This window comes from Pelodiscus sinensis, chromosome 2 (assembly GCF_049634645.1).
Source record: "Pelodiscus sinensis isolate JC-2024 chromosome 2, ASM4963464v1, whole genome shotgun sequence".
NCBI classification, from domain to species: Eukaryota; Metazoa; Chordata; order Testudines; family Trionychidae; genus Pelodiscus; species Pelodiscus sinensis.
The window spans coordinates 138,500,968-138,525,132 of NC_134712.1; the positions used below are offsets into that span (position 1 = coordinate 138,500,968).

Consider the following 24,165-nt stretch of genomic DNA (forward strand, 5'->3'; position numbering starts at 1 on the left):
CACTCCTCTAACCAGGGTGACTGGAGTTGGAGATTTGTTTCTATTAAAATAATCTTCTAGCAGAGCTCTATGTCTGTATGGAACCTTGACCGCAGCTATTGGCAAAGATCTCATTTCTGTTGTTCGTCACTTTCCCCACAGTAGAAAATGCTATGAGTGTGCTTATCCAAAATCAGGATTGCTTCTTTAAAAGTGAAACACTTCTGAAGCCCAAGAAAAGACAGTTACTTACCTCGTAACTGTTGTTCTTCGAGATGTTTTGCTTATGTCCATTCGGTCTAGGTGTGTGCACGCACCCCATGCACAAGTTCCAGAAGCTTTTTGCCCTTAGTAGTACCTGTTGGGCCAGCAGGGGAGCCCCCTGGAGTGGCGCTGGTATATCCTAGCATATAACCCCCTGCTGGCCCTCCACCCCCTCTGTTCCTTCTTGCCAGAGATTCTGACAAAGGTGCAGCCGGACGGGATCAGAATGGATATAAGCAACACATGTCAAAGAACTACAGTTACGAGGTAAGTAACTGTCTTTTCTTTTTCGAGTGCTTACTTATGTCTGCTCCATCTAGGTGATTCCAAGCAAATCCCTAAGAAGGCAGGGTCGGAACCTAGAGCGAAACAGACAGCAGCACTGCCTGACATACCACAGCGTCCTGACTAGCTTGTTGCATGATGGCATAATGCTTGGTGTGGACCAAGGACCAGGTGGCCACCCTGCATATGTCCACGACTGGCACCTGAGCTAGGAAGGCCGTGGAGGAGGCCTGGGCCCTAGTCGAGTGGGCCACGATAAGAGGGACCACCCTCCCTCTAAGATCGTAACAGGTCTTGATACACGATGTAATCCATGACGAAAGACACTTAGCTGATACCGGGAAACCCTTCATCCTGTCTGCTATGGAGACAAGCAACTGAGTAGATTTGCAAAACAACCGCGTCCTGTCTAAATAAAAGGCAAGAGCCCTCCTAACATCCAGTGAGTGGAGTGCCCTCTCTTTCTCATCTGCATGCGGCTTTGGATCGAACACTGGCAGGAAAATCTCCTGGGACATGTAGAACAGGGAAACTACCTTAGGGTGGAAAGCCAGATGGGGGCGCATCGTCACCTTGTCCCTCGAAATCACTGTGTACAGAGATTCTGAGGAGAGGGCCTGCAGCTCAGAAACCCTTCTGGCTGAGGCAATGGCTACCAGAAACACTACCTTCCACGAGAGGTGGGAGAGGGACACGTAGCCAACAGCTTGAACGGTGAGCACATGAGCCTCTGCACCACCAGGTTCAAATCCCACTGCAGCACTGGCCGACGCACGTGGGGGTATAACCTGTTGAATCCATTCAGGAAGCGTTTTACCATATACTGCACAAAGAGCGACCTCACGCCCTCCCCCTGGTGGAAGGCTGTAATGGATGCCAGGTGTACCCTAATCTATGTGGACAGCCCTTGGCCCCGGAGGTCGAGAAAGTAGTCCAAAAGAAGGGGAACAGGGGCTCTTTCTGGGGCCACCCCTTTCTGACTGATCCAAATAGAAAACCTCTTTCATTTGGTTAAGTAGGAGGATCTAGTGGAGGATTTCCTACTTTCCATGAGTACCTTCCTCAACGGGTCTGAGCAAAGGAGTCCCCTCCCTCCCCCCCCATACGCCCCGCAGCCACTGATCATCCAAGCCTTGAGGTGGAGGGATTGGAGGTTCGGGTGGCACAGCTGACCCTGGTCGAGCTCCTGCGTTAGGAGGTCCGGGACCATCGGCAGGGGGACGGGATCCATGATCAACAGTGACACCAGAGTTGTGTATCAATGTTGCCAGGGCCAATCCGGGGCTATGAGAATGAGCATGGCCCTGCCCTTCCTGACCCTCATGAGCACATCATGGATCAGGGGGAAAGGAGAGAAGGGATATAGCAGGCCCGCTGGCCATGTTCCCACGAGGGCATCTCCCACAGACCCCCTGCCTTGACCCCTGTACGAAAAGAACCTAGGGCACTTTCTGTTGGCAAGGATCACGAAAAGATCTACTAGGGGAGTGCCCCACCTGCAGAAGACAGAGTCTACCACCTCCCCCTAAGCGACCACTCGTGGGCTAAAAAGGTCCGACTGAGCCGGTCTGCCAGGGTGTTGCATGACCCCGGCAGGTAAGTCGCCTGCAAATGAACCCCCTGCGCAATGCATAGATCCCAGAGGACTAGCGCCTCCTGGCATAGGGGAGAGGAATGAACTTCACCTTGACATGTAGTACATCGCCGTCGTGTTGTCCGTGAGAACAGACACACATTTCCCCCGTCGCTGAGGCATAAATGTCCAACAAGCCAGCAGAACCGCCCTCAGCTCCCCGACATTGATGTGCAGGTTCCTCTCTGCCCCCGACCACATACCTTGCATATGAAGACCCGCCAGGTGGGTACCCCATCCTGCGTTGGACGCATCGGTCACCAGCTGGACCATGGGGGAAGGGTGGTGGAATGGGACCCTTTTGCATACTTCAGAGTCCCTCAGCCACCAGTTCAGGGTCGATAGGATAGCTGGAGGGACCGTCACCAAAAGGTCGATATGGTCGCCAGCCAGTTCTGGAGAGGCCTGAGGTGGAACCTGGAGTAGTGCACCAAATACGTGCATACCGCCATGTGACCCAAAAGCCTCATGCAGTTCCGCACCATGGTCATGGGGGCAGCCTCGAGGCCGCGAATGTCGCCGCCCAGGAACAGGAACTGTGGACCTGAGAGGGATGCCCTACCACACACGTCACGTCCAAACGTGCCCCCACAAACTCTATCACTTAGGTGGGAGTAAGGGTGGACTTCTCTTCGTTCAGTATGAGCCCCAACCCTAAGAACGTTTCCCTGGCTAGGTTGAGGTTGGACAAAAGTTGATCCCTCTACTGGCCCCTAGTCAGCAAGTCATCTAAGTAAGGGTAAACATGCAGCCCCTTCCTTTGAAGGAATGCTGCCACTACTACCATGCACTTGGTAAACATCCTGGGTGCTGTGGAGAAGCCAAACGGCAGCACCACAAATTGGTAATGGTCCTCGCCCACCGTAAACCAAAGGTATTTCCTGTGGTGGGGAACAATTGAGTTGTGGAAGTATGCGCCCTTCAAATCGAGGGCGGCGTACCAGTCTCCTAGATCGAGGGAGGGGGATGATGGAGGCTAGCGTCACCATCCTGAATTTTGACTTTCTTAAGAAGGTGTTGAGCCCCCTTAGGTCCAGGATAAGGTGGAGACCTCCCCCCCCCCCCCCCCCTTGGATTTTGGGATCAGGAAGTAACGGGAATAAAAGCTAATTCCCCGGAGAGACAGGGGGACCTCCTCTACTGCCCCTAGAGAAAGTAGCATGGAGCCCTCCTGCCTGAGCAAGGTCTTGTGAGAGGAGTCCCTGAAAAAGGACAGGGAAGGGAGATGGGAGGACGGGGAAGAAAGGAATGGGACAGAGTATCCCCTCTGTACCGTGTCTAGTACCCAACAGTCCGTGGTGATAGAGCACCAGGCCCAATAAAAGGGGGATAGCCTCTAGCAAAAGAGTCGATCTATGGGAGCGACTGGAACTCCATCCTCGGGCGCACCTTCAAATGCTGGGCCTAGGCCTCTGGGACTTAATGGAGGGTCTGGGGTTCTGGTCAGGGGGACCCCGTGATCTCCTCCTATTTCCCCTAGCTATGGGAGCTCTAGACCTCCTCCTATCAAACCACGGCCCTTGCTGATAGCCTCTCTGTGGCCTCTGGTTGAGTGGACACCGCTGCGGGGCTGGGCTGTGGATGCCCAGGGATTTTAAGGTGGCCTTGGAGTCTATAAGGGTGTGTAGCTTGTCGTATGTTTGCTCCGAGAACAACCCAGAGCCCTCGAAGGGGAAGTCCTGCAGCGTCACCTGGACCTCCTGCAGTATGCTGGAGATCTGGAGCCATGAGCACCTACGCATAACAATGCCCATGGCCATAGCCCGAGCTGCCGAGTCCACGGCATCCAGGGTGGCCTGCAGCGCTGTTCACGCAACTATTCTTCCTTCCTTCCTTCCTTCCCTCCTGCTGGGAAGCTTGTGGCAGCTGGTCCTTGAATTTGTCCACCGCCACCCAAGAATTGTACACATACTGGCTGAGCATCGCTTGCTGGTTTGTGATCCTCAGTTGTAGGCCCGCCGTAACATATGCCTTCCGCCCCAGCAGGTCCAACTTCTTTAGCTTCTTACTCTTCAGAGTAGGGCCCCACTGCCCCTGCCTTTCCCTCTAGCAAGCCGCCTGAACCATTGCTGAACCCGGTGGTGGATGCGCGAAACTTCCGAACAAGGGAACATTGAGTGATCCAGTCAGCACATATATGTTGCCCCAAAGGGGAGGACATGAAACTGTTAGTGGGAATGGTCCATTGTGAATCGGAGGGTGGATGTTGATGTGGAAGCAGAAATCCTCTATATCAAGAGCCACAAACCAGGCTCATGGAGGAAGAAGGGAACATCAAACGGAAGGCTGAGCATCTAGAAATGGAATCTGCAGATAAATTTGGAGATCCAGAATAGAGTGTAGGCCACCCGCTAGTGGGTCTAGTAGGATGGGGCTTTTGGAGCCAGCAGTACCTTGGACTGTGTATCTTTCACTGTACCAAGACAAGCAAAGGTGCATCCCAGGGCAAGAGTGGAGAAAAGGCATAGTGTAGCTGGAGCAGGAGCAGCTCAGCCATAGGAGACAGAAGATGAAAGGCACTTGAAGGACCAGGACATGCAGGTGACACAGCATATGGAAGCAGGAGTTCAGCCATGCGTCTAAGGAGAGGGAGAGAGCCTGGTGTACATGGAACCAGAAGTCCTGATAGTGGATCAGTCACTGAGGCTGGCACTGGTGGAATCTGGTGCTTGGATTTGTGCTTAGACTTGTGCTCAGCTTGAGGCTTTTTTCACCTGGATCATTGCACAATTTCTCACCCAACCTGGCAATGCTCAGGGAGGCAACGATGTACCCAGAGGTAGCCCCCATCAGGAAGCTTTATGACAACAAGCATGCTTCTTGTGTGCACAGTGGGCTTTAGCCAGATGGTCTGATTCTGCCAGTGCCAAGTGGGAAAGGGTCAGGGAGGCACTGACTGCCAGTAACTGGCATTGCTGACAGACTCTGAGCAGAAAGACGCTGCTTTACAGTAGCCTCCCCTGCTTTCACGCATCTCCACTGCTGCCTTTGATAAAAGTCAAAAATTGGCTGCAGATGCAAACATGATCAGGCAAATCTCTTTAATTTACATATTTTTCTCTCTAGCTAACCTATTACCTCCTACTATGTACTCTCCAGTTGGCACAGTCCCTTCAAAGATCTCCGTGGACCAGCACCCTCGGGACCTGAGCAGTCCTGAACAGAGTTTTCCAGACCAGGGAAGGTCCACCCGCCCTGCCACAGGTCTGCTGCCCCCAGCCCTGCTGGAGCTGTGTTTCCCACCCAGGGCCAGGACTACACTCACCAGCGTGCTGACCCTGGTTGGGGCTGTGCTCTTATCACTGGCCTGGGCTGCTCTCCTGGGCGCCGGCCCCACTGCCTCTGGCTCGGGCAGGGCTACTCTTCATGCTATGCTGGCCCGGCTAGGACTGTGCTTTAAGCTTTCACTAGCTCCACTGCCTATGACAGGATAGGACTGCACTCCCCACAGTGCCAGCCCCCCTGCTGCCAGGGCTATGCTCCAGGGCAGGGCTGTGCTCTCCGCTGCCAGCCCCAGGGAGGGCTGTTCTCCCTGCCAGGCCAGACTTGCTACCGCTGGGGCTGACCTCCCCTCTACTAGCTCAGCCCCTGAACCTGGCCAGCCAGGGCTCTCTGGTGCAGCAATGTGCATGGTCCAGATGTGTACAGATTTTAAAGGTGCAATCTGCATCAGTTTAAAACATATTATTTCCAATAGACAATATAAAGTGTTAAATTGTGATGCAGAAATTTTTTTTTAATCTTTTGATTTGAAAAGGTTAAGGATTCTTCTGTAATGAAGTCACTGACTACACACGAGCAAATAACTGACTAAACATGAAGGCTGTGTCTACACTGGGCCACTTATTCCGGAAAATCAGCCGCTTTTCCGGAATAAGCTGCGAGCTGTCTACACTGGCCCTTGAATTTCCGGAAAAGCAACGACGTTGAACTGTACAAAATCAGCCGCTATTCCAGAAAAACTATTCTGCTCCCGCTCGGGCATAAGTCCTTATTCCAGAACACTGTTCCAGAAAAGGGCCAGTGTAGACAGCCCAGTAGTCTTTTCCGGAAAAAAGCCCCGATCGCGGAAATGACGATCGGGGCTCTTTTCCGGAAAAGCGCGTCTACATTGGCCACAGACGCTTTTCCGGAAAAGGGCTTTTCCGGAAAAGCAGCCTGCCAGTGTAGACGCTCTTTTTCCGGAAATACTTATAACGAAAACTATTGTTTTAAGCATTTCCGGAAATTCATGCCAGTGTAGACACAGCCGATGTGTTCTCTAAGTATAGTAAAGCTGAATGGGAAAGACATTTAGTTTTCTTTTTATCGTAGCCTTGGGTGTTGCACGTAATCATAGGGGGATACAAAACATTTCGATAAGTAGAATATGCAAGTTGGCTGCTTTTTTAGTGTTTTTATAGAAGTCTTATCAGAAAGTTTCAGTTTAGTAGAGTAAGACTGTTTCTACAAGCCAATGAGGACATCTCATTTTAAAGTTATAATTGTGGAACAAGATTCTACTATCGAGGAGCTAGCCTGGTAGCCTCAAATCAAAGTCTTGTGCCTCTATATTATATGAAGGATGAGTGTTTCTGTTCAGTAGTGATAGCCTCTGTAAATAAAGAAAGGTCCCTTTATGGATCAGTAATAGTTAAAAGATAGAAAACAAAGGATAGAGGCAAATGAAATTCAACACAAGACCAACGTATTGCATATTGGAAAACAATCTCTGCTACACATAAAAATGAGAAGTTCTAATTAGCTGTTACATTCAATCAAAAAGGTCTTGAGAGCCAATATGGATAATTTTCTGGAAATGTTTGCTCAATGTGCAGCAACAGTCAAAAAAGCTGATGTTAAGAATCTTTAGGAGATCCATGCTATGCTCACATTTTTAATAGTGTGCATTTTTAATATCAAATATTAATATTTAGCATTGTAAATGATCACACCCATTTAAAAAAAAACAGATTATAAGTGGGAAAAAAGAAGAGCAACAAAAAGGATTGGTGGATGAAAGTGTATATAAGAGGAGAGATTTAAAAATATAGGGACTGTTTATCTTAAAGAAGAGATGACTGTGGGTGGGGGATATAACAGGGTATAAAATCATGAATGGTGAGGAGAAATTGAATAAGGAATTGTTATGTGAAGGGGTAAATTACACAAGAATCAAGTATCACCCAATGGCATTGCTAGGTAGCAGCTTTAAATTAACCTAACAAAATACTTCTTCACACAATGCACAATTAAGCTGTGGAACTTGTTACCGGGTAATATTGTGAAGCCCAAAAGTAGAACTGGGTTAAAAAAATAATTAGATAAGTTACTAGAGGAGAATTCCATCAATAGCTATAATAATTATGTTGGTCAGAGAAGAAAACCCATGTTCCAGGTGTCCCTAAAACTCCAACTGCCAGAAGCTAGTTCTGGACAAGAGGGGATGGACCACGCAATCGCCCTGTTCTTTTCACTTCCTCTGAAGCATCTGGTGCTCACCATTGTTATAAGACTGGATACTGGGCCTGATGGTCCAGTATGGATATTCTTATACTCTTAACTACATTTACCAAGTAGTTAAAATAAAATAACTTTGCCATGAAACTAAAGCAGTTTCCACCCAATTTGTCTTCAGAAAACACATTGCCCTCCGAAGGGGAATGTTTTCATAGCTGATCCCCAATCTACAAAATACAAGACTTGTTAATGTTAATCAAATTTAAATTCCAGGTAAAGGCCCATAACAATTCTGTGCCTAAATATTTTAGAGTTCTTAACATAAATGTGCATGCTTTGGAATAAAGGACAAAATAGTAATAGTGATGTTTATTGATTAGTAGCATCAGTTAGTTAATTTGTACCTTCATGTACTCCTTGATAAGTCGAGCTGCCTTCACACCAGTTTCCACATTAAAACTTATGTCAACTTTTACTTCTGTCTCGTGGTCAGTAAGTTTTATTATTGGTACCTGCAAATAGTTGTAGAAGAGAGTCAATTTATACATCCCAAATAGTAGGCTAAAGCTTTTCTATATTTTATTGAGCAGACTTTTCCTTAATTTAAGGCACATTCAGACAACTGGCCTAGATGTTCAATAACATAGTGCCCATTAAGTGGAGATCTTCAAGAAACTGATTTAGAGTATAACTGCATTGCAATCACCAGCATGAATGCAGCAAATGTAAAAATAACCAACAAATTTGATTTAGGTAACTCAAGCAGCAAAGCCTTGCCAGCACAGGCTGTACAACTCCATCTGGTTCCATGGGTATCTAGTGAAGTGGCTAGCTTAATGTGTGGCAGCTTTGCTGCTACTGTGATTCAAACTACCGAGACTAGGCTATGTCTACACTGGGAAGGTTTGGCAACAAAAGTGCTGTCAACATGCAAAAGTCACCAAAAGTGAAAACCACTCAAACCAGTTTTTCTGCCTCCCATTGACCACATTTCATGGCCACACTGCTAGCACTCTATCCACACAAAGCGAAGCAACATGGGTATGCATCCCACAGTGCAGTGTTGTGGGAACGCAGAGTTGCTCTGCGAACTATCCATACTGAGGAATGTCAAAGCAGAATTTCATTCATTCCAGCCCTCCCTCTGCATCAGCAGCCTGCCTGCCTGCCTCTATTCCTAGCAGGACACTACAGAAAGAAACATTCCAATGATTTGCTCTTGGTTTGTTCCCCAGAGTTGCTTACTTAGCTGTCAGATACGTCCCAGAGCTTTGAAAGGGGAGGGGTACATGCCTGCAGTGCAGCAGAGATCACAAAGCACTCAGCACCGACATTGGGGCAGGCATTGTGGGATACTGGCAGAAGCCAGTTCTCTGGACAAAACAAACAGCAGAGTCCACACTGGCTCTTCGTTGACAATAAAGAGAGGGGGAAAGACAAGTCTCTCACAGGGTTGGAAACTTTTTGCCGCCAAAACTGGGAGTTTTTCATTGACAAAAGTCACATTGTAGCGTAAGTGATCTCACCATTTTGTCACCAAAGGTGACAAAATATGCCAGTGTAGGCAAGGCCGAAGTATATTTGCATCTCCTTTGACTGTAATTCAGACACTCCCATAGAGAACTATTATCTTTAAGTAAACAATTACTTCTTGAAGTGACTCAATTAGAAGACAATTTAAATCCCATCCAACACAAAACATTCCTATACTAAGGCTTTGTCTATACTGCCAATGAGCAATACATTTTTCAATATTTACAGATGCTTAAACCACTCCCCCTCCGAAAGACAAAAGATTTTCCTTGGCACGTGGCTTTTAAACTGCTCATTGTTGGCAGGAGTGCTCTCCTCTAGATGAGGCATAGTCCAATTATAGGGGGTGAAAGTATTTTGTCGGCAAAAGTGTAGACAAGCAGCGTTTACACAGCCCGACTTCTAGCGACACAACTATGTCACTAAAAGCTGTGTAGTGTAGACAAAGACTACTTTTTTTTGCATGTCTTCATTTTCAATTAGGGGTTTCTTATATCCCAGTTTTTAATTATAACCTCAATCCACACTAGTAGTGAAAGGAAGTGAAACTTCTGGACTAATAAATGTCAAGCAATGGAAGAACTTTAGCACCTCTAACCAGCAGAGAGATAGGTAGTTTTCAAGCATTTTGAAGTGCTTGGATAGATAATGTGCTACCCTAGCTCTGCCCTCAAAGTATAAGAAAAAGTCAGTTAGATGATTCCATAACTGGTGTTCTTCAAGATAGGTTACTCATGTCCATACAGTCTAGGCATGTGTGCTCACCACATGCACCGGTGCCAGAAGATTTTCCCTCAGCAGTATTCATAGATTTCTGGCTCTAGTGCCCCCTTGAGTGGCATGCATATGCAGCACAATATAGCACACTAATGGACCTCCTCCACCCTCTGTTCCTTCTTACCAGAAACTCAAGACAGTGGTGAGGGAGGGTGGAGCGTTGGATGGACATGAGCAATACATCTCGAAGAACACCAATTACAGAAACAGTGGTTGCTCATATCCATTCAACATAAGTGATGGCAAGCATTATCTCGGGAGATGGATAGGTGTTTAAGGACACGTTGATTGCAACATAGCTGACAAACCCAGCATCATCCTGGGCCTGCTGTGTAATGGTGTAGTGAGTTGTGAAAATGTGAACTGAGACCCAGATCACTGCCTGGTAGCTATCCTGTATTGGGATATGAGCAAGGAAGGCTGCCAGAGAAGCCTGTGCCCTGGTCAAGTGTGCCCTGACCAGCGGAGACAGCTGGACACCTACTAATTGTAGCATGTCCAGATGCACAAAGTTATCCAATTTGAGATCCTCTGTGTAGACACTGGGAGCTCCTTCATCCTCTCAGCGTATGCAATGAAGAGCTAGGACAATCTATGAAAGGGCTTTGCCCTTTCCAGGTAAAACGTGAAAACCTCCTGACATCCGGGCAAAGAGGCACCTTTCTTCACTGGTCTTATTCAGTTTATGGGAGAAGACTAAGAAGAAAACATCTTGACCCATGTGAAATGGGAAGACTACCTTAGGCAGAAAGGCCATATGGGACCAAAGAGGGACCTTATCCTTACATGGAGACTCCAAAGGCAAGGTATGCAACTTGGTGATTCTCGTAGCTGATCTGATTGCCACCAGGAAGGCTGCCTTCCAAGACAGGTGAAGGGAGCATGAGGCCTGGGCTTGAAGGAAGGTCTCATAAGCCTGGAGAGGACCAGGTTGAGGGGCAGGAAGTTCAACATGTAGGAAAAGCCTATTGAGACTAGTCAAGAGCCTGATTGTCACATTGTTGGAAAACACGAACTGGCTGTGGATATCAGTGGATGAAAAGCCGATATTTCTGCACACCTAGTCACTCTGTCATATACATCTGTATTTTTGTTGGCTTGTAGCTTTCCAGGACTCGTTGCACTCTTTCAGAGCAGGATCACTCTTCTGGATTCAGCCACAAAGCTCCCACACTATGAGATGGAGAGATGTGAGGCTGCAATGGAGCAGAGCACTGTGATTCTGGGGTAGTAGGTCTGGGCACACTGGCAGAGGCCACAACAGGAGCACTGCAATGCTCATCAGAGTGCCAAACCAATGCTTGCGGGGCACAATAAAAATGACCCAGGCCTTGTCCTGCTTCATCTTCATTAGGACTTTGGCCATGAGAGGAATTGAGGGAAAAGGCATAGAACAGCCCCCACGTCCAGAGTACGAGGAAAGCATCTGACAGGGATCTTTTGCTCAAGCCTCACCTGGAACAGAAACTGCATCACTTCCTAGTCTGCTTGATGACCAAGAGGCCCACCAGTGGAGAGCCCCACTTCTTGAAGAGAACAGAAATGTCTTCCAAATGGAGACCTGTCCTTTTGCTGCATTGGGAGATGTACCTCTAGCCTGCTTTTTGAGCTTCTTATCCAAAGCCTCAGATAAGAAACAATGCCAGATACCCAGTGGCACTGACGCTACTCTGCACACCAAAGCACTAGTGCTCGGTGCCAAGTCTGAGATCTGGTCATGTGCCAGAGTCAAGGCCTATTATGTCTGGAGAGCCTTCAAATGAATGCCCCTTTCCTTTTTAGTGTGTGGTCAAAAGGACTTGCAAATGTGGCACTTCTCACTAACATGTTCTTCTCCTAAGCACTGTAAATGGTCCTGATGGGGGCTGTGAAGATAGGCCTGAGGACTGAGACATGCCCCATCCAGAGGCAAAGTCCCTATGGGACTTATATTAAACTAATCTTCAAACACAGATCACTAGAGGGAACTATTTACAGAACAAAATCACTCATAAGTTAGGAAGACTCAACAGCAAGAGCTGTAGCACTGCAGTTTCAAGTACTGTCAATGGTGACAAGAAGGAAGAGAGAGTGAGGGGGTCTTGCAGGTTCCTATATAATACAACATATGCGTACCATTCCAGGGGGATGATGAAACTTGTCCCCCACAAATACTGCAGAGGGAAAATCCAGCTGCATATGGCAAGTGCACACACCTACGTTTAATGGACATGAGCAAAACTTGAAAAAAACCCACCATGTTTCTCCGCATTTGCTTTTGACATTGTCAACTCATTTTTTTTCAGAGGGGATTTAGAATTTCAGTTTATCCCACAGAGAATTAATTCATATATTTGTACAGCACCTCCCTGAAATCAGTCCAATTGTACAATTACAACATTTTTATCACACAGGCTATGTCTAGACTACAAAGATAAATCGAAACCCCTCCACAATCTGCGGTACACACATTGCCTATCTTTTTCTGATTTACTTCCCCAAGAGGCTTTTCTGAAATTTGGCCCATCTACATGGGGCCAAATTTCGGAAAAAAACTTTTCGAAACATCCCTTCTCCCTCTTAAAACGAGGTTTACGGGGATGCCAACAAAATGTGTCTGCTTTTTCGACATTTTGTTTGGAAAAACAGATGTGTTCCTTGGACGCGGCAGTGTTTTTCTGGGACACCAACACTCTGCAGTCTAGAAGAATCAAAAGTCTCTTTGCATGAATAACATGACATCCGATTTATAAGAGACTGTGAGGAGCATGCCTTGTAAATGAATGACTGCTAGAAATTATCATGCACTGCATCATTATGGAATACCTATATATATGGAGCTATACCTATTTCATAGAACCGGAAGGGACTTTGAAAGGTCATCGAGTCCAGTCCCCTGCCTTCACAGCCGGACCAAGTACCATCCCTAACAGATTTGCCCCAGATCCCTAAATGGCCCCCTCTAGGATTAAATTCACAACCTGTCTACTACATAGGTAATAGAAAGCCTCTCAAAAAATAAAGTGTTGATTTTAGTGTTTCCACTTAGAATTACAAGATTGCTAAGTATCTTTGCTTAAAGGCCTCTCTGCAGCCTTGCATAGTGAAGACACAACAACCACCACTTCTAAAATTGAGTGGCCTCAAATCTGGTATACAAAATCTAAACGAGTATACACATTTAGGTGTTTTTCAATAACTTTAGATCTCCTGAAAGTCACTAGATAAACAAGTCCCGTAGATCGCACCACTATCCACAAAACAGGGAGCATTTGAAAGGCAACAAGTTAAGTTTCTCAAATCATTTCAAGAAATCACATCCAATGGGAGAACAACAGTGACAAAGATCATTGAATCTTTAGTTTAACGATCACACTTGTGAAAATTTTCAAAACTTTGTAAAGTTGCCCTCCGTGAAGAACTACTGTTTACAATAGTTTAAAAAGTCAAAAATTTGGTCTGGTAAGAGATATTACCTCACCTTCCGTGTGTTTTTGGTTTGCAAGACAGCTATGCTAAAAGCAAACTATACTGGAAAAAATGATCCTATGGTTATGCATACCCAGGGTACTTTCTAGAGGTTGAAACTCTTTGATTTGGCAACATCTGTGGTCTGGCATGACTTTAGTTAGCCAGATGTCCACTTATGTGGCCCAGTTTCCCACGATCCCATAAAGTTTGTTTACAGTCTTAGCTTTCAGTGTTGTGTTGTTATTTAGCTCTAATTTACCCCAAACGTCTTCTAACAGCCCAGTATGCAGGAGAAGTGTTGGGAATGCTGCTAGACAATACTGACCTCCCATAGTCTGGCAAATTCTCCGGTCCAAGTGCTGGACTAGAGAGATTCAACCTGTACAACTATTGTAATAAGACTAAAAATGTTTATTCAGTGCCTAAACCCATTAGCATACTTTTCTTGGTTAAGTTTCCCCTCTGCTCACAAAGTCAAGGCTGTACAGTTTATGGGATCACGGCTCTCTAATCTGCAAAGTGTTCTAGAATTCAGATAGCCAAGTAGTTATGACCAGAGACCTAGTGGTTACTTAAGTACAAAAGCATTCTGCAAACAGTACACAAGGTTCCACTTGCAGAGACAGGAAGCTTAATAGAGAGCAACATGACAGCAAATCAAACTACCAAGCAGTTATTGAGGAAGCCCTTTAACAACCTTCAGCACTGTAAATAAAATGCCTAAGAAGCCAGATCTCTCTGGAACAGTGATTATGCATGCCATTAACACACTCTACCAAAAAGTGTTATCTAAAAAACAGGAAAACATGGGATAAAAGGACACAAAAGTCATCATGCACAAAGCATGAAAATATCTATGCATCATCTTTAACAAGTTTTTTCTGTACACTGTATTTATGTCACCCTATTATCAAATCAGTTTATTTTTCCCCAATAGGAATTGTGTTTCTCTTTACTTACCGTAGCTTTGTCAAGTACTTTAATGGAATATGGCTCAGCCACATTGTGTTTCCTTAGTGCTTGTTCCAGCAGTTGTAGAGGTGGGCGTTCCCATTTCCCAAAAACAACTAAATCAATATCACTATAGACAGGAAACAACATACAATAATAAAGTCCACTGAAAGTGAGGGAGTAATATTCCCCTGTAGATAAATGGCAACACTAATCTTCTGTATAATATTTTGAAAGAGCTCCCAAAAAGCTCAAATCTTTAAGTATGGCAGTTTTGCCATACTTTCTAGTATACTGTAACTTAAGTTGATAAAACAATTATCAAGTATGTCTACAAAAATTAAGTCAATTTCTCCTATTGAAGCCTACTTTAAATCAAGAAACAATACAGTTCTATAAAAATGATATGCTTCATCACTACTTTAGACTCAGGTTTAATTATGCTGTTGATAGCAAGCAGTTTACAGAATAATGGAATTCAAAATGTTTTCAAGAACAAAAGTCATTTTATACAAAAATAATATGAAATGAATATAAAGTTTTAAAACAAACACTAAAAGCAGCAGCTTTGGAAATAGGCATAAACCTGCAATACTGTAAATAAAAATACAAGTACACTGTGCTACTGACTCAAGAGTAAAACTAATTAGACAACTTTAAACACTGAGCTGACTGAATTGCAAAAGTTAAATGGCATAATTTGTAAAAACTTCAGTTCAAAAGAGATTTTTATATATATTATTCAGAGGTAGTGAAATTAATTTTTAGTTATTTGTTTAATGATTAATGTTCAATTATTACCTCAAACAATTAAAATAACTATTAGCTATCCCAGTAAATATGAAGTATTTAACAATAATGCTCAATTTGATGAATCAACTCAAAAGATAACAAGTGGTATCCCAGAGCGTGTCTAGGAGAAGCTATTTCAATCAAGTCAGCTATCAGTGGAGGGTATGGACATTGGGACAAAGAATAGTAAAATATGTATGTAGTTTCCCAAGTTCATATTATGTTCAGTGGCCCTTTCCCTGGTTAGGGGGGACATTATATACAAACATTACTGATTTGCAAATACTTGAAAAAAAAATGACCAATTTCCTTCTCTAGGTTTATCACCAGTTTTATAAGACAGACCAAAAAGGTTAAATGTACCAAAGTAACTTGCTACTTACCTAGTTGGAAGATAAAGCCCTGTACTAAAGCTGCCAAATATCTGAACCTGAAAGGAAAAGTTAAATACTAAAATACAACCTGCAATTATTTAATATTGAAGCAAAATGCAGCCAACAAACAAGCCTTACTATTAATAGGTCCGGAAAAACATGAGTTTACTTAAAAACTATTCCTTGAGACTCCACTTGGCTAATGTAAACAAACGTTATTCCACCCCAGTTTAAGTTCTATCAGTTATATCATATTAATATGTCAAAGGAAGAGGTGAAGTTAAGCATCATTCTGACATCCACCCCCTAACCCCTCAAGTACTGAGAGAAGTTTTGAGTTGAATACAATAAGTCTAATATTGGTATCATCTTTAGATTTAAAGGTAAGGAAACAAAGGTAAGGAGACTTAACCAGCAAGGGTGGTCACTGCCCTTCAGGAAAAATGCCTAGCACCATAAACAGTGGAGCAAAGACTTGTGGATCTGCGCCATGCTTACTCTAGAAATGCTCTATTGGTACAGATATATTAATATACCACACCAGCAAAGTCCTCTTAATGTGTTTACAGCTATCCGGGCAAAGATGAACTTTGCCTGCAATGAGTAGTTTTACTGTACTGGTACAAAGTAAGTGATACTTTTAAAAGTGTGGCTTTGTCATTATTGCTCTAAAACAGTAGTAGGTACATCAGTCGGAGGTCACATCCTACTCTTAAAGAACACCATGCCAATAGAAGTTTTTAGCGTAGGCCTGGCATACGTTATCTATTGCATTAACTCTCAGCCCCACCTAGAGAGGTTTACATTAATAAAGAACAAACCCTTCCTCACAGAAAACCATAACTGGAGAGTCAGAGGAAAATAGTTCTCATGGATAATAGCTTTACTTTTTAATATCAGCATTCCTAGAATTAATTAGTAGCAATTAATTTTAAAGACGGAAAACAGGAGAAGCCACTTTTAGAATAAATAATTTGAAAAACCTTAAGCAAAGTAAATACACTAATTATATAGCCTGTGATCTGCAGACTTCAAACATCCCCATTATACCTCCATATTGATTGTGAAGTATGGAAGCCACCCCACTAGAACCTTGAGCAAGGCAAGAGTTGTTTAAGAATTAAGACTAATACCAAAAAAACATGGAAGCTTTAAACTTTGCCAGCCAAAAGTCACTTTTGGAAACAAAGGAAAACAAAGCAGTGAACTAAAGCATAGGAATGCCCTTTAGAAGGTAATTTACATTTTTTTTAAATCAGTTATCAAGTTTCCTATGAGCCTCAAAATAGGTACAACAAGCAAGAACTGAAATCCTAGTACAAGTGATATTACTTGCAGATTACAAAGTGGCTTATAAAGGATGGAAGTTTTCATGAGACACCATAGCATGTGCTTTCAAAAGCAGTTTTCCTGTTACATCCTCCTTCCATTAAACATCTCTTGCCCTGAAATGTCTATTATAGTCTACTCTCATAAGACAAATACTAGATTAGGTGGACCACTGATCTAATACTGCAAATCCTGTGGTTGAACTAACCAAATGGATACATTATTCACTATTCTTAGTAAGGGGGCTTATTTGAATATGCTTCAAGTGAAACAAATGAAGAACATAGAATCCAAGGCCAAACTTTCACCAGGAACTCTTGAAACTACTTTAAGGATCATATTCTTTCTGCACAAAGATAATTCTGGACGTTGCAGACACTGAAGACATAACCAATTTAAAGAAACATTAAAAACAAGTTCTTGTGTTTAAATTCAACTTTCCCTTTTGCTGTGTGAAAGGGCTGCTGATCGAGGAAACTGATCCCAAGGTAACAGTGAAACTGAATAAAAAATACTGCTGCCAAACTGAGGTCACAAAGAAAAACCAGTCTTTCACAGTGAAGTCAGGAGTTTATTGTAACAATGTATAATGTATTTCATGTTTAAGTATTTCAGTAGGTGTCCCTTTAAAATTTGATACACGTGTGAAGTCCCTTCTTTGTTTGCTACCCAATACATTTTTAAACAATCCAATTACCTACTATGTCCAAAATTTATGCCTACACAAGTATTAAGTAGGAAACACAACACATGATGCTCACAGTTTAACAGGAACAAATTACATGCAAGACTGTCCAATCAAACTCAATTTTTATATGCTGCATAACTGTAACTGTTAGTCCCAGGATATTAGAGACACAAGGTGTGTGAGGTAATGTGTCTCTCACCACCAGAAAAGTAGGCAAAATAATATGAAATTCAAAACAATCAACAGAAGTTAATTATCTCTGTAAATGTATGGAGGAAAATTAACTTAAACAAATAGTAGATGTGTAATATGATTTCTGAGACACATTTCTCAAATATATGCCACTTAGCTGGGGAATACAGGAAGTTATTAATGTACTTTATAAAAAAATGTCTCTCATATTTGGTCATTATATGAGACCCCATCGCAGCTGCAAATTAATCTAATTAAAGGCTGTTTACTGTAAGAGGCAGAGATAGTGGGCAAAAGTAACAGGAAAAAGAACCACGAAAAATAAGAATGGTCTTCCAAAGGTATTACTATTTAAGCTATTAAAAATCTAAAACGGATAAGGACCTAAAATTTTGTTCCAAATATGGCCTCAAGCAAGTGAGCATCTAACCTTGCAGTTACTAATTTATTTCTTTAGACCACTTGAAAGAGATTATACGTGGTGATTTGGTCCTGTGACCCACTTTTCCCCTCAATAAACCTGAAATAAATTTTAGTCATACATTTGTTTTACATTTTTCCCCACAGGCTATTGATATCCTATTGCTCTTATAATGTAGGACGATCCATATGGATTTTCAAGGCATAATGTAATAAAATTACCTGTCTACCTAGCGGTGCTTGATTTTAAATGTTTCTTTTAGAGCACATCTAGATTTGTTTTCACTTTCAAAAGAATATGCAAATTCGGTGTGAAATTGCATATTTTCTTCAGATCGCTTTTTTGAAAGAGGTTCTTCCAAGAAAAAAACCTCTTTTCCGTGTAACCGTGTAATTTTTTTTTTTTTTTAAAGGAAGAATGGTTCAAGGGGCCACCATAGTCTTAGGGATGGGCTGCCTTTTTTTTTTTTTTTTTTTGGCTTGACAGTTTCTCCTTTCTTTCTTTTTTTTGTCGTCGACCAGTTTCCCCCGGTGTATGGGTTTTTTTTTTTTTTTTAAGGGTTCCGTAGCCAAATAAAATTGGGAAACACTAGTGTAGATAACCAATTTAATGATAAGCAATTTCTCAAGAAATAAAATATACCAGAATTTTTAATTTGGACGTAATTTTGCTTTGGTTCAGTTTGGCCACCATGGAAAATTTAGAGAACAACATAAATAGTAGGCTTCAGCAACCTGAAGTCATGATTTGAAATTCTGGTACCATTTATACCCCTTTGATTATTTAAATTAAAAGTAGTTGCTTATATGAGTCATTGATAGTTATTATATTATATGAGTTATGACAAGTTCATTTGTAAAAGTTAAATGCAGAGAGAACACACTCAAAAAGTTCCATTAGGATGACAATAGGGAACTTTAATGAACTCTGTTTTACAACGTACCAGTAAATTTAATTGGACACTTGAAATATACTCACATCAGCTGTAGGCCAAAGCTCTTTGATGACTGTCTCTATTCTTTTCACCACTTCTCTTCTCATAGTTGCTTCCTCAGGACGAGGGGACATGAAGTCATAAAAGTCAATTATTTCTTCATGGAGCCTAAGGGTGGGAATAGAGAATAAAATAGTAGTATCAGCAATGACAGTGGTGATGGAACTTCGCCATTAACACCAGTAAACTAATGGGTCTATACCCTACCACCACAGACGTATGCATATATAGTTGTAAAGTCAATTACCTTACAACCAAACAGCTTTTTTAAGAATTTATTTTTATGATACTACTCTCAGGACAGTCAAGTGATTAAACAATAACAATACAATTTCTTTAAATATTTTGGGAAATTTTCTACATTTTCAAATATATTGATTTCAAGGTGTACAGTACTCTATTTTTATAACAAATACTAGCACTGTAAAAACAAAATAAATAATATTTTTCAATTTACCTAATAGAAATTGCACTACAGTATTTGTATCATGGAAGTTGAACTCACAAATATATTATGTATAAAAAAATTGCACTCAAAAACAAAAATATAAACTATAGCACCTGTAAGTCCGTTCAGTCCTACTTCTTGTTCAGCCCATCACTCAGTCAAACAAGTTCAGTTACTATTTGCAGTAGAATGTTGTGCACTTCTTGCACACAAAGTCACCTGAAAGTCAGAATATATATTTGTATGGTACTTTTGTAGCCAGTGTCACAAAATATTTATGTGCCAAATGTGCTAAAAATGCACCTGTCCCTTCATGCTTCAACCAGCATGCCAGAGAACATGTATTTATGTTGATGACTAGTTCTGGTCAAAATCTCACACTGATACCTCCTTTTGTCAAATTTGACGTAAAAGTGTTCTTGGATGATGATCAGGCACATGTTCATTTTTACATCAGATTTGACAAAAGGAGGTACCAACATGAGATTCTGAGCAGAACCAGTCATCAATATGGACGCATATTTTCTGGAATGGTGGCTGAAGCATGACAGAGTTTAGCATGTCTGGCGCAAATACTTTTCAATGCCAGCTACAAAAGTAACATGCAAAGACCTGTTCTCACTTTCTCCTTCTATTGTAAAAAATGCTACATCTTATCGCCAGTAAATGTAAATAAACTTGCTTGTCTTAATGCTTGGCTGAACAAGTAGAAGGACTGAGTGGGCTTGTAGGCTCTGAAGTTTTACATTGTTTTGTTTTTCAATGCAGTCAGGTAATCAAATAATAATAAAATAAAAAAATCAGAGCCTAATTAAGGTGAATTGAAAAGTACTATTTTTATTATTTTTGCAGTAAAAATATTTGTAATAAAATGTGCTTTTATTTCAATTATAACACAGAATATACAATACATATGGAAATTTTGCAGAACATCAAAAATATTAAATAAATTTCAATTGGCATTCTTTTGTTTAACAGTGTGAAAAAACTGCGATTAATCTCAATACATTTTTGGAGTTCATTACATGAGTTGACTGTGTTTAATTGACAACCTTACTTTATAGTTTATATAGCCTCCATACATTCAGAATAGAAATGTGTGCAGTTTAACTGAAGCAAAATCACAACAAATATTTTGTCGATAAACATTCCCATTTCTATCAATGCTAGTTTATTAATTTAAGCCTCATTTACTTTGGCTAGTTATTTAAAAAAAAATCAAAATAATAAAGGGGAAATGGCAAGACACATAAAACCTTGAGTACTGCACAATGGAGTTCTCAAACCATGAGCTCCACTGATCCAGAATTTAGGCTAGTTTTAGTCTTACAGAGATTCTAATTTGTGCACAAGAAATGTGAATTTCTCCTCACTTGTCTTGTAAATTCTGCTTCTCCGAAGGCATCTAACAGGGTTCACTCCTAAATCTCATCCCTACAGCTGGAGTCACGTAGGTAACTCCCCTTTCTCTTATAAAATAACCTTTAGGAGCACGTAGAGCAGGGGTGGGCAAATACCAGCCTGTGGGACAGAACCGGTCCGCAAGGGTTAGTTCCTGGCAGGCCCCCACCTCTATGTTTACCTGCACCTCCCTCAAGTATTGAGCTATCACAGCTCTTGTTGGTTGTGGATCACCATTTGTGGCCAATGGGAGTGGCAGGAAGGCTCCGTACTGCTTCCCGCCACTCCCATTGGGACACGAAGGTAAATATAGTGGCTGCAGCTCACCAGGGACTAACCATAGCGGGCCATGTGGCAGTAAAGAAGTAGTGGCCCACCATGGTTAGTCCCTGGTGAGTTGCTGCCACTATGCTTACATTTGTATCCGCAGATATTGGGCCACGGTAGCTTGTTAGCCATGGATTGCTGTTTGGACCAATGCGAGCAGCGGGAAGCAGTAGGGAGCCTTTCTGCCACTCCCATTGGCCACAAATGGTGATCCACAGACAACAAGAGCTATTCTGAGGCAAACAAAAATGACTGCCTTGCTTCAGACAAAATAATTCTTGTACTCTATCTTCAAAAGTAGTTCATGTAGAATATTATCAGGCTTTCGTGCAAACAAAGGCCTGTACAGTGTTGGAGACAGGTGCGAAGTTATGCTCCCCGGGGAATTATGTACCACTGCACAAAGCAGAACTTTCCTTTCCTCTACAGAAATGGGCTGCAGTACTGTTTAGTCATGGAATGGGCAATAACAAGCACACAGGCCGAGACACCATTACCGGTTAGCTGCTGGCAGGCCACCAGATGCTTTGTTTACCTGAGGGTCTGCAGGTATGACTGCTCGCAGTTCTTAGTGGCTGCAGTTTGCCATTCCTAGAGAATGAGATCTATGGGAAATGGTAGCCTTGCCCCCCCCCCCCCCCCGGTCCCATTGATGCAGATCAGTAAACGACAGCCATTGAGAGTGGTGAGCGGCCATAACTTCAGACTCTCAGGTAAAGAAAAAGCCCAGTGAGCCAGCAGCAGGTAACCCTGGTGAGCCACATCCGGCCACTATGGGCTGCTGATTGTGGCAGAGCCCAGCTCAAACACAGAAGACACTTCAGCACCCCTGTAAATAATGTTAAGAGTATGCAACTCCTCCGAAGAGGAGCTAAAAATGGCCTATAGATTCCATGTTTATCTCCTGAATTTCCTTACTGAAAGATGCTCACTTTAACAAGCAGAAAGGAGGACAGTCTTTTGTAACTGACAACTCTACTAACTTGGTCTGGTCTCTGAGTTTAGCTGTTATTCTGCTCGCTCAGATCAGTTAAGGCCCAAATCAGGCTTAACTGCACTTGTGCAACCCAATGTCTTCAAGAATATAGACAACGGATGTTTAGTCAAACAGTCAATGCATTTTGACGATCCCGGACTCTCTGTGGCACTGCCCCTTTGAAACGCCGTGTGCAGCTAGGCTCCCCACAGCATTTCAAAGCAGCAGCACAGCACAGAGCCCAGGGTCAGCGGGAGAGTCCCCAGTTGATCCTGGGCTCCACACAGTGCCACTGCTTTGAAACGCTGTGTACGTGCAGTCTGGCCCCAGGCTTCGAGCGGCACTGCCGCTTTGAAGTACCTCATCCTCTCCCCACTCCTTGCCGCCTCTTTCTGATAGAGGGAGTGGGGGTGGGGGAGGGGAACGACTAGTCGACTAGCCTGTTGACTATCCAATTAGCATTTGCTTATCAGACAGTCAACTAGTCCTTCACATCCCTAGTACAGACATAGAAAAAAAAATAAAGGAGGTAGATATTAAGATGTAGATACCAATATAAGAGAAAGGAAAGAACCAGAAGAGAAATACCAGAAAGACAACATGATCTATAACAGGAAAAGAATAAAAAGTTGGGATAGCAAAGAAGGCATTTCAGAACTTGCTTCTTAATGACAAAAATGAAGTAGTAGGTAGTGATATGGGTGCACTCTGTTGTTCAAAAAAATGTTACAACCTTAAAAGACTTCATAAGAATTGTTAAATTGTTTAACAACTGTTCTAAAGATGTCATCTCAGAAGCCCGTTTTATTACTTATTTCAAGTTCACTGAAAGATTCTGCTTCCACTCCAGATTTATTTTACCGACTTGTAGGCCAAAATGACTGAGCAAAACTGGAAAAAAAAACTCAATTGTGGCCTTCGTTATGGAACAAAGGCCATCTCCCCAAATAGAGAAAAGAGCTGGTTATAGTTTTTAAAAGAGTATTAATAGGAAGGTGATGAACACTGTTACAGCTAAAAGTGCATAGCTAACTACTATGCACAACAATTCATCTATAAAACCTCCTGCAATTCAAAGGAGAAACCCCAGTACATTTCACCCTGCAGCTGTAAAATGCTGGCAGTTACAGCGCTGCTGCTCACAGCACTGAGGGAAACCATGTTGTATGTTTACACTGCCAGCTGTCAATGTGGTAACGTGATGCTTGCTGCACCGTTTGGAGCACGCACTCTGGGCAACTATCCCACAGAGCTCCTCTTCTGCTGCTGAGGGCTTGTGGGAAGGCGGAAAGAGAGATCATAGGGAACCCAGGGTCCTATACCAATGCACAGTGGTGCATCACTTCACATCCCAGCAACACTTGTGATTCCATCTGCATCTGGAACCATCTTTCAACAGCTTTTCTGCTGCACACTCTGCCTCCTTGGTCTGCAGGAATGGATCCTGAATTGTTGAAGAAACTACTATAGGTCCCACTAACATATGAATGACAGTCAAGTTATTCCTTAAACTACAAAGTGATAAGTCCAACACTGATCTTGCCATGCATGGTAGCTATGACACGAGATGTGTGGCATTCATGTTGGACTCATGTTGATGGAAGTGTACGAGGTCATTAATTGCATCCTGTTCTAGAAGATCGTGAATCTGATCACAAAACGAGCTCAAACAAGCTGCAGACATAAAGGGTAACAGAAGAATTTCTATAAATATATTAGAAGCAAGAGGAAGACCAAAGACAGGGTAGACCCATTGCTCAGTGAGGAGGGAAAAACAGTAACCGGAAATTTGGAAGTGGCAAAGGTGCTTAATGACTTCTTTGTTTCGGTCTTCACCAAGAAGTCTGATGATGAAGGAATGCCTAACATAGTGAATGCTAGTGGGAAGGGGGTAGGTTTACAAGATAAAATA

The 24,165-nt window shown here is 42.8% G+C and overlaps 1 protein-coding gene across 7 annotated transcripts in view; it reads right to left on the minus strand.

Annotated features, from left to right (window-relative positions):
* TENT4A (terminal nucleotidyltransferase 4A) overlaps positions 1–24,165 on the minus strand; it is a 92,872-nt gene that overhangs the window by 49,012 nt on the left and 19,695 nt on the right. For 6 of the 7 annotated variants that reach the window (XM_006127302.4, XM_006127299.4, XM_006127298.4 and 3 more), the window contains exons 2-5: positions 19,086–19,209; positions 15,487–15,533; positions 14,321–14,441; positions 8,005–8,112 (exon numbers count right to left, since the gene is read on the minus strand). In XM_006127302.4, the coding sequence (XP_006127364.2) occupies positions 8,005–8,112; positions 14,321–14,441; positions 15,487–15,533; positions 19,086–19,209 (400 nt within the window). The remainder of the gene's footprint in view (positions 1–8,004; positions 8,113–14,320; positions 14,442–15,486; positions 15,534–19,085; positions 19,210–24,165) is intronic. The other variant, XM_006127301.4, reaches the window with a different exon arrangement.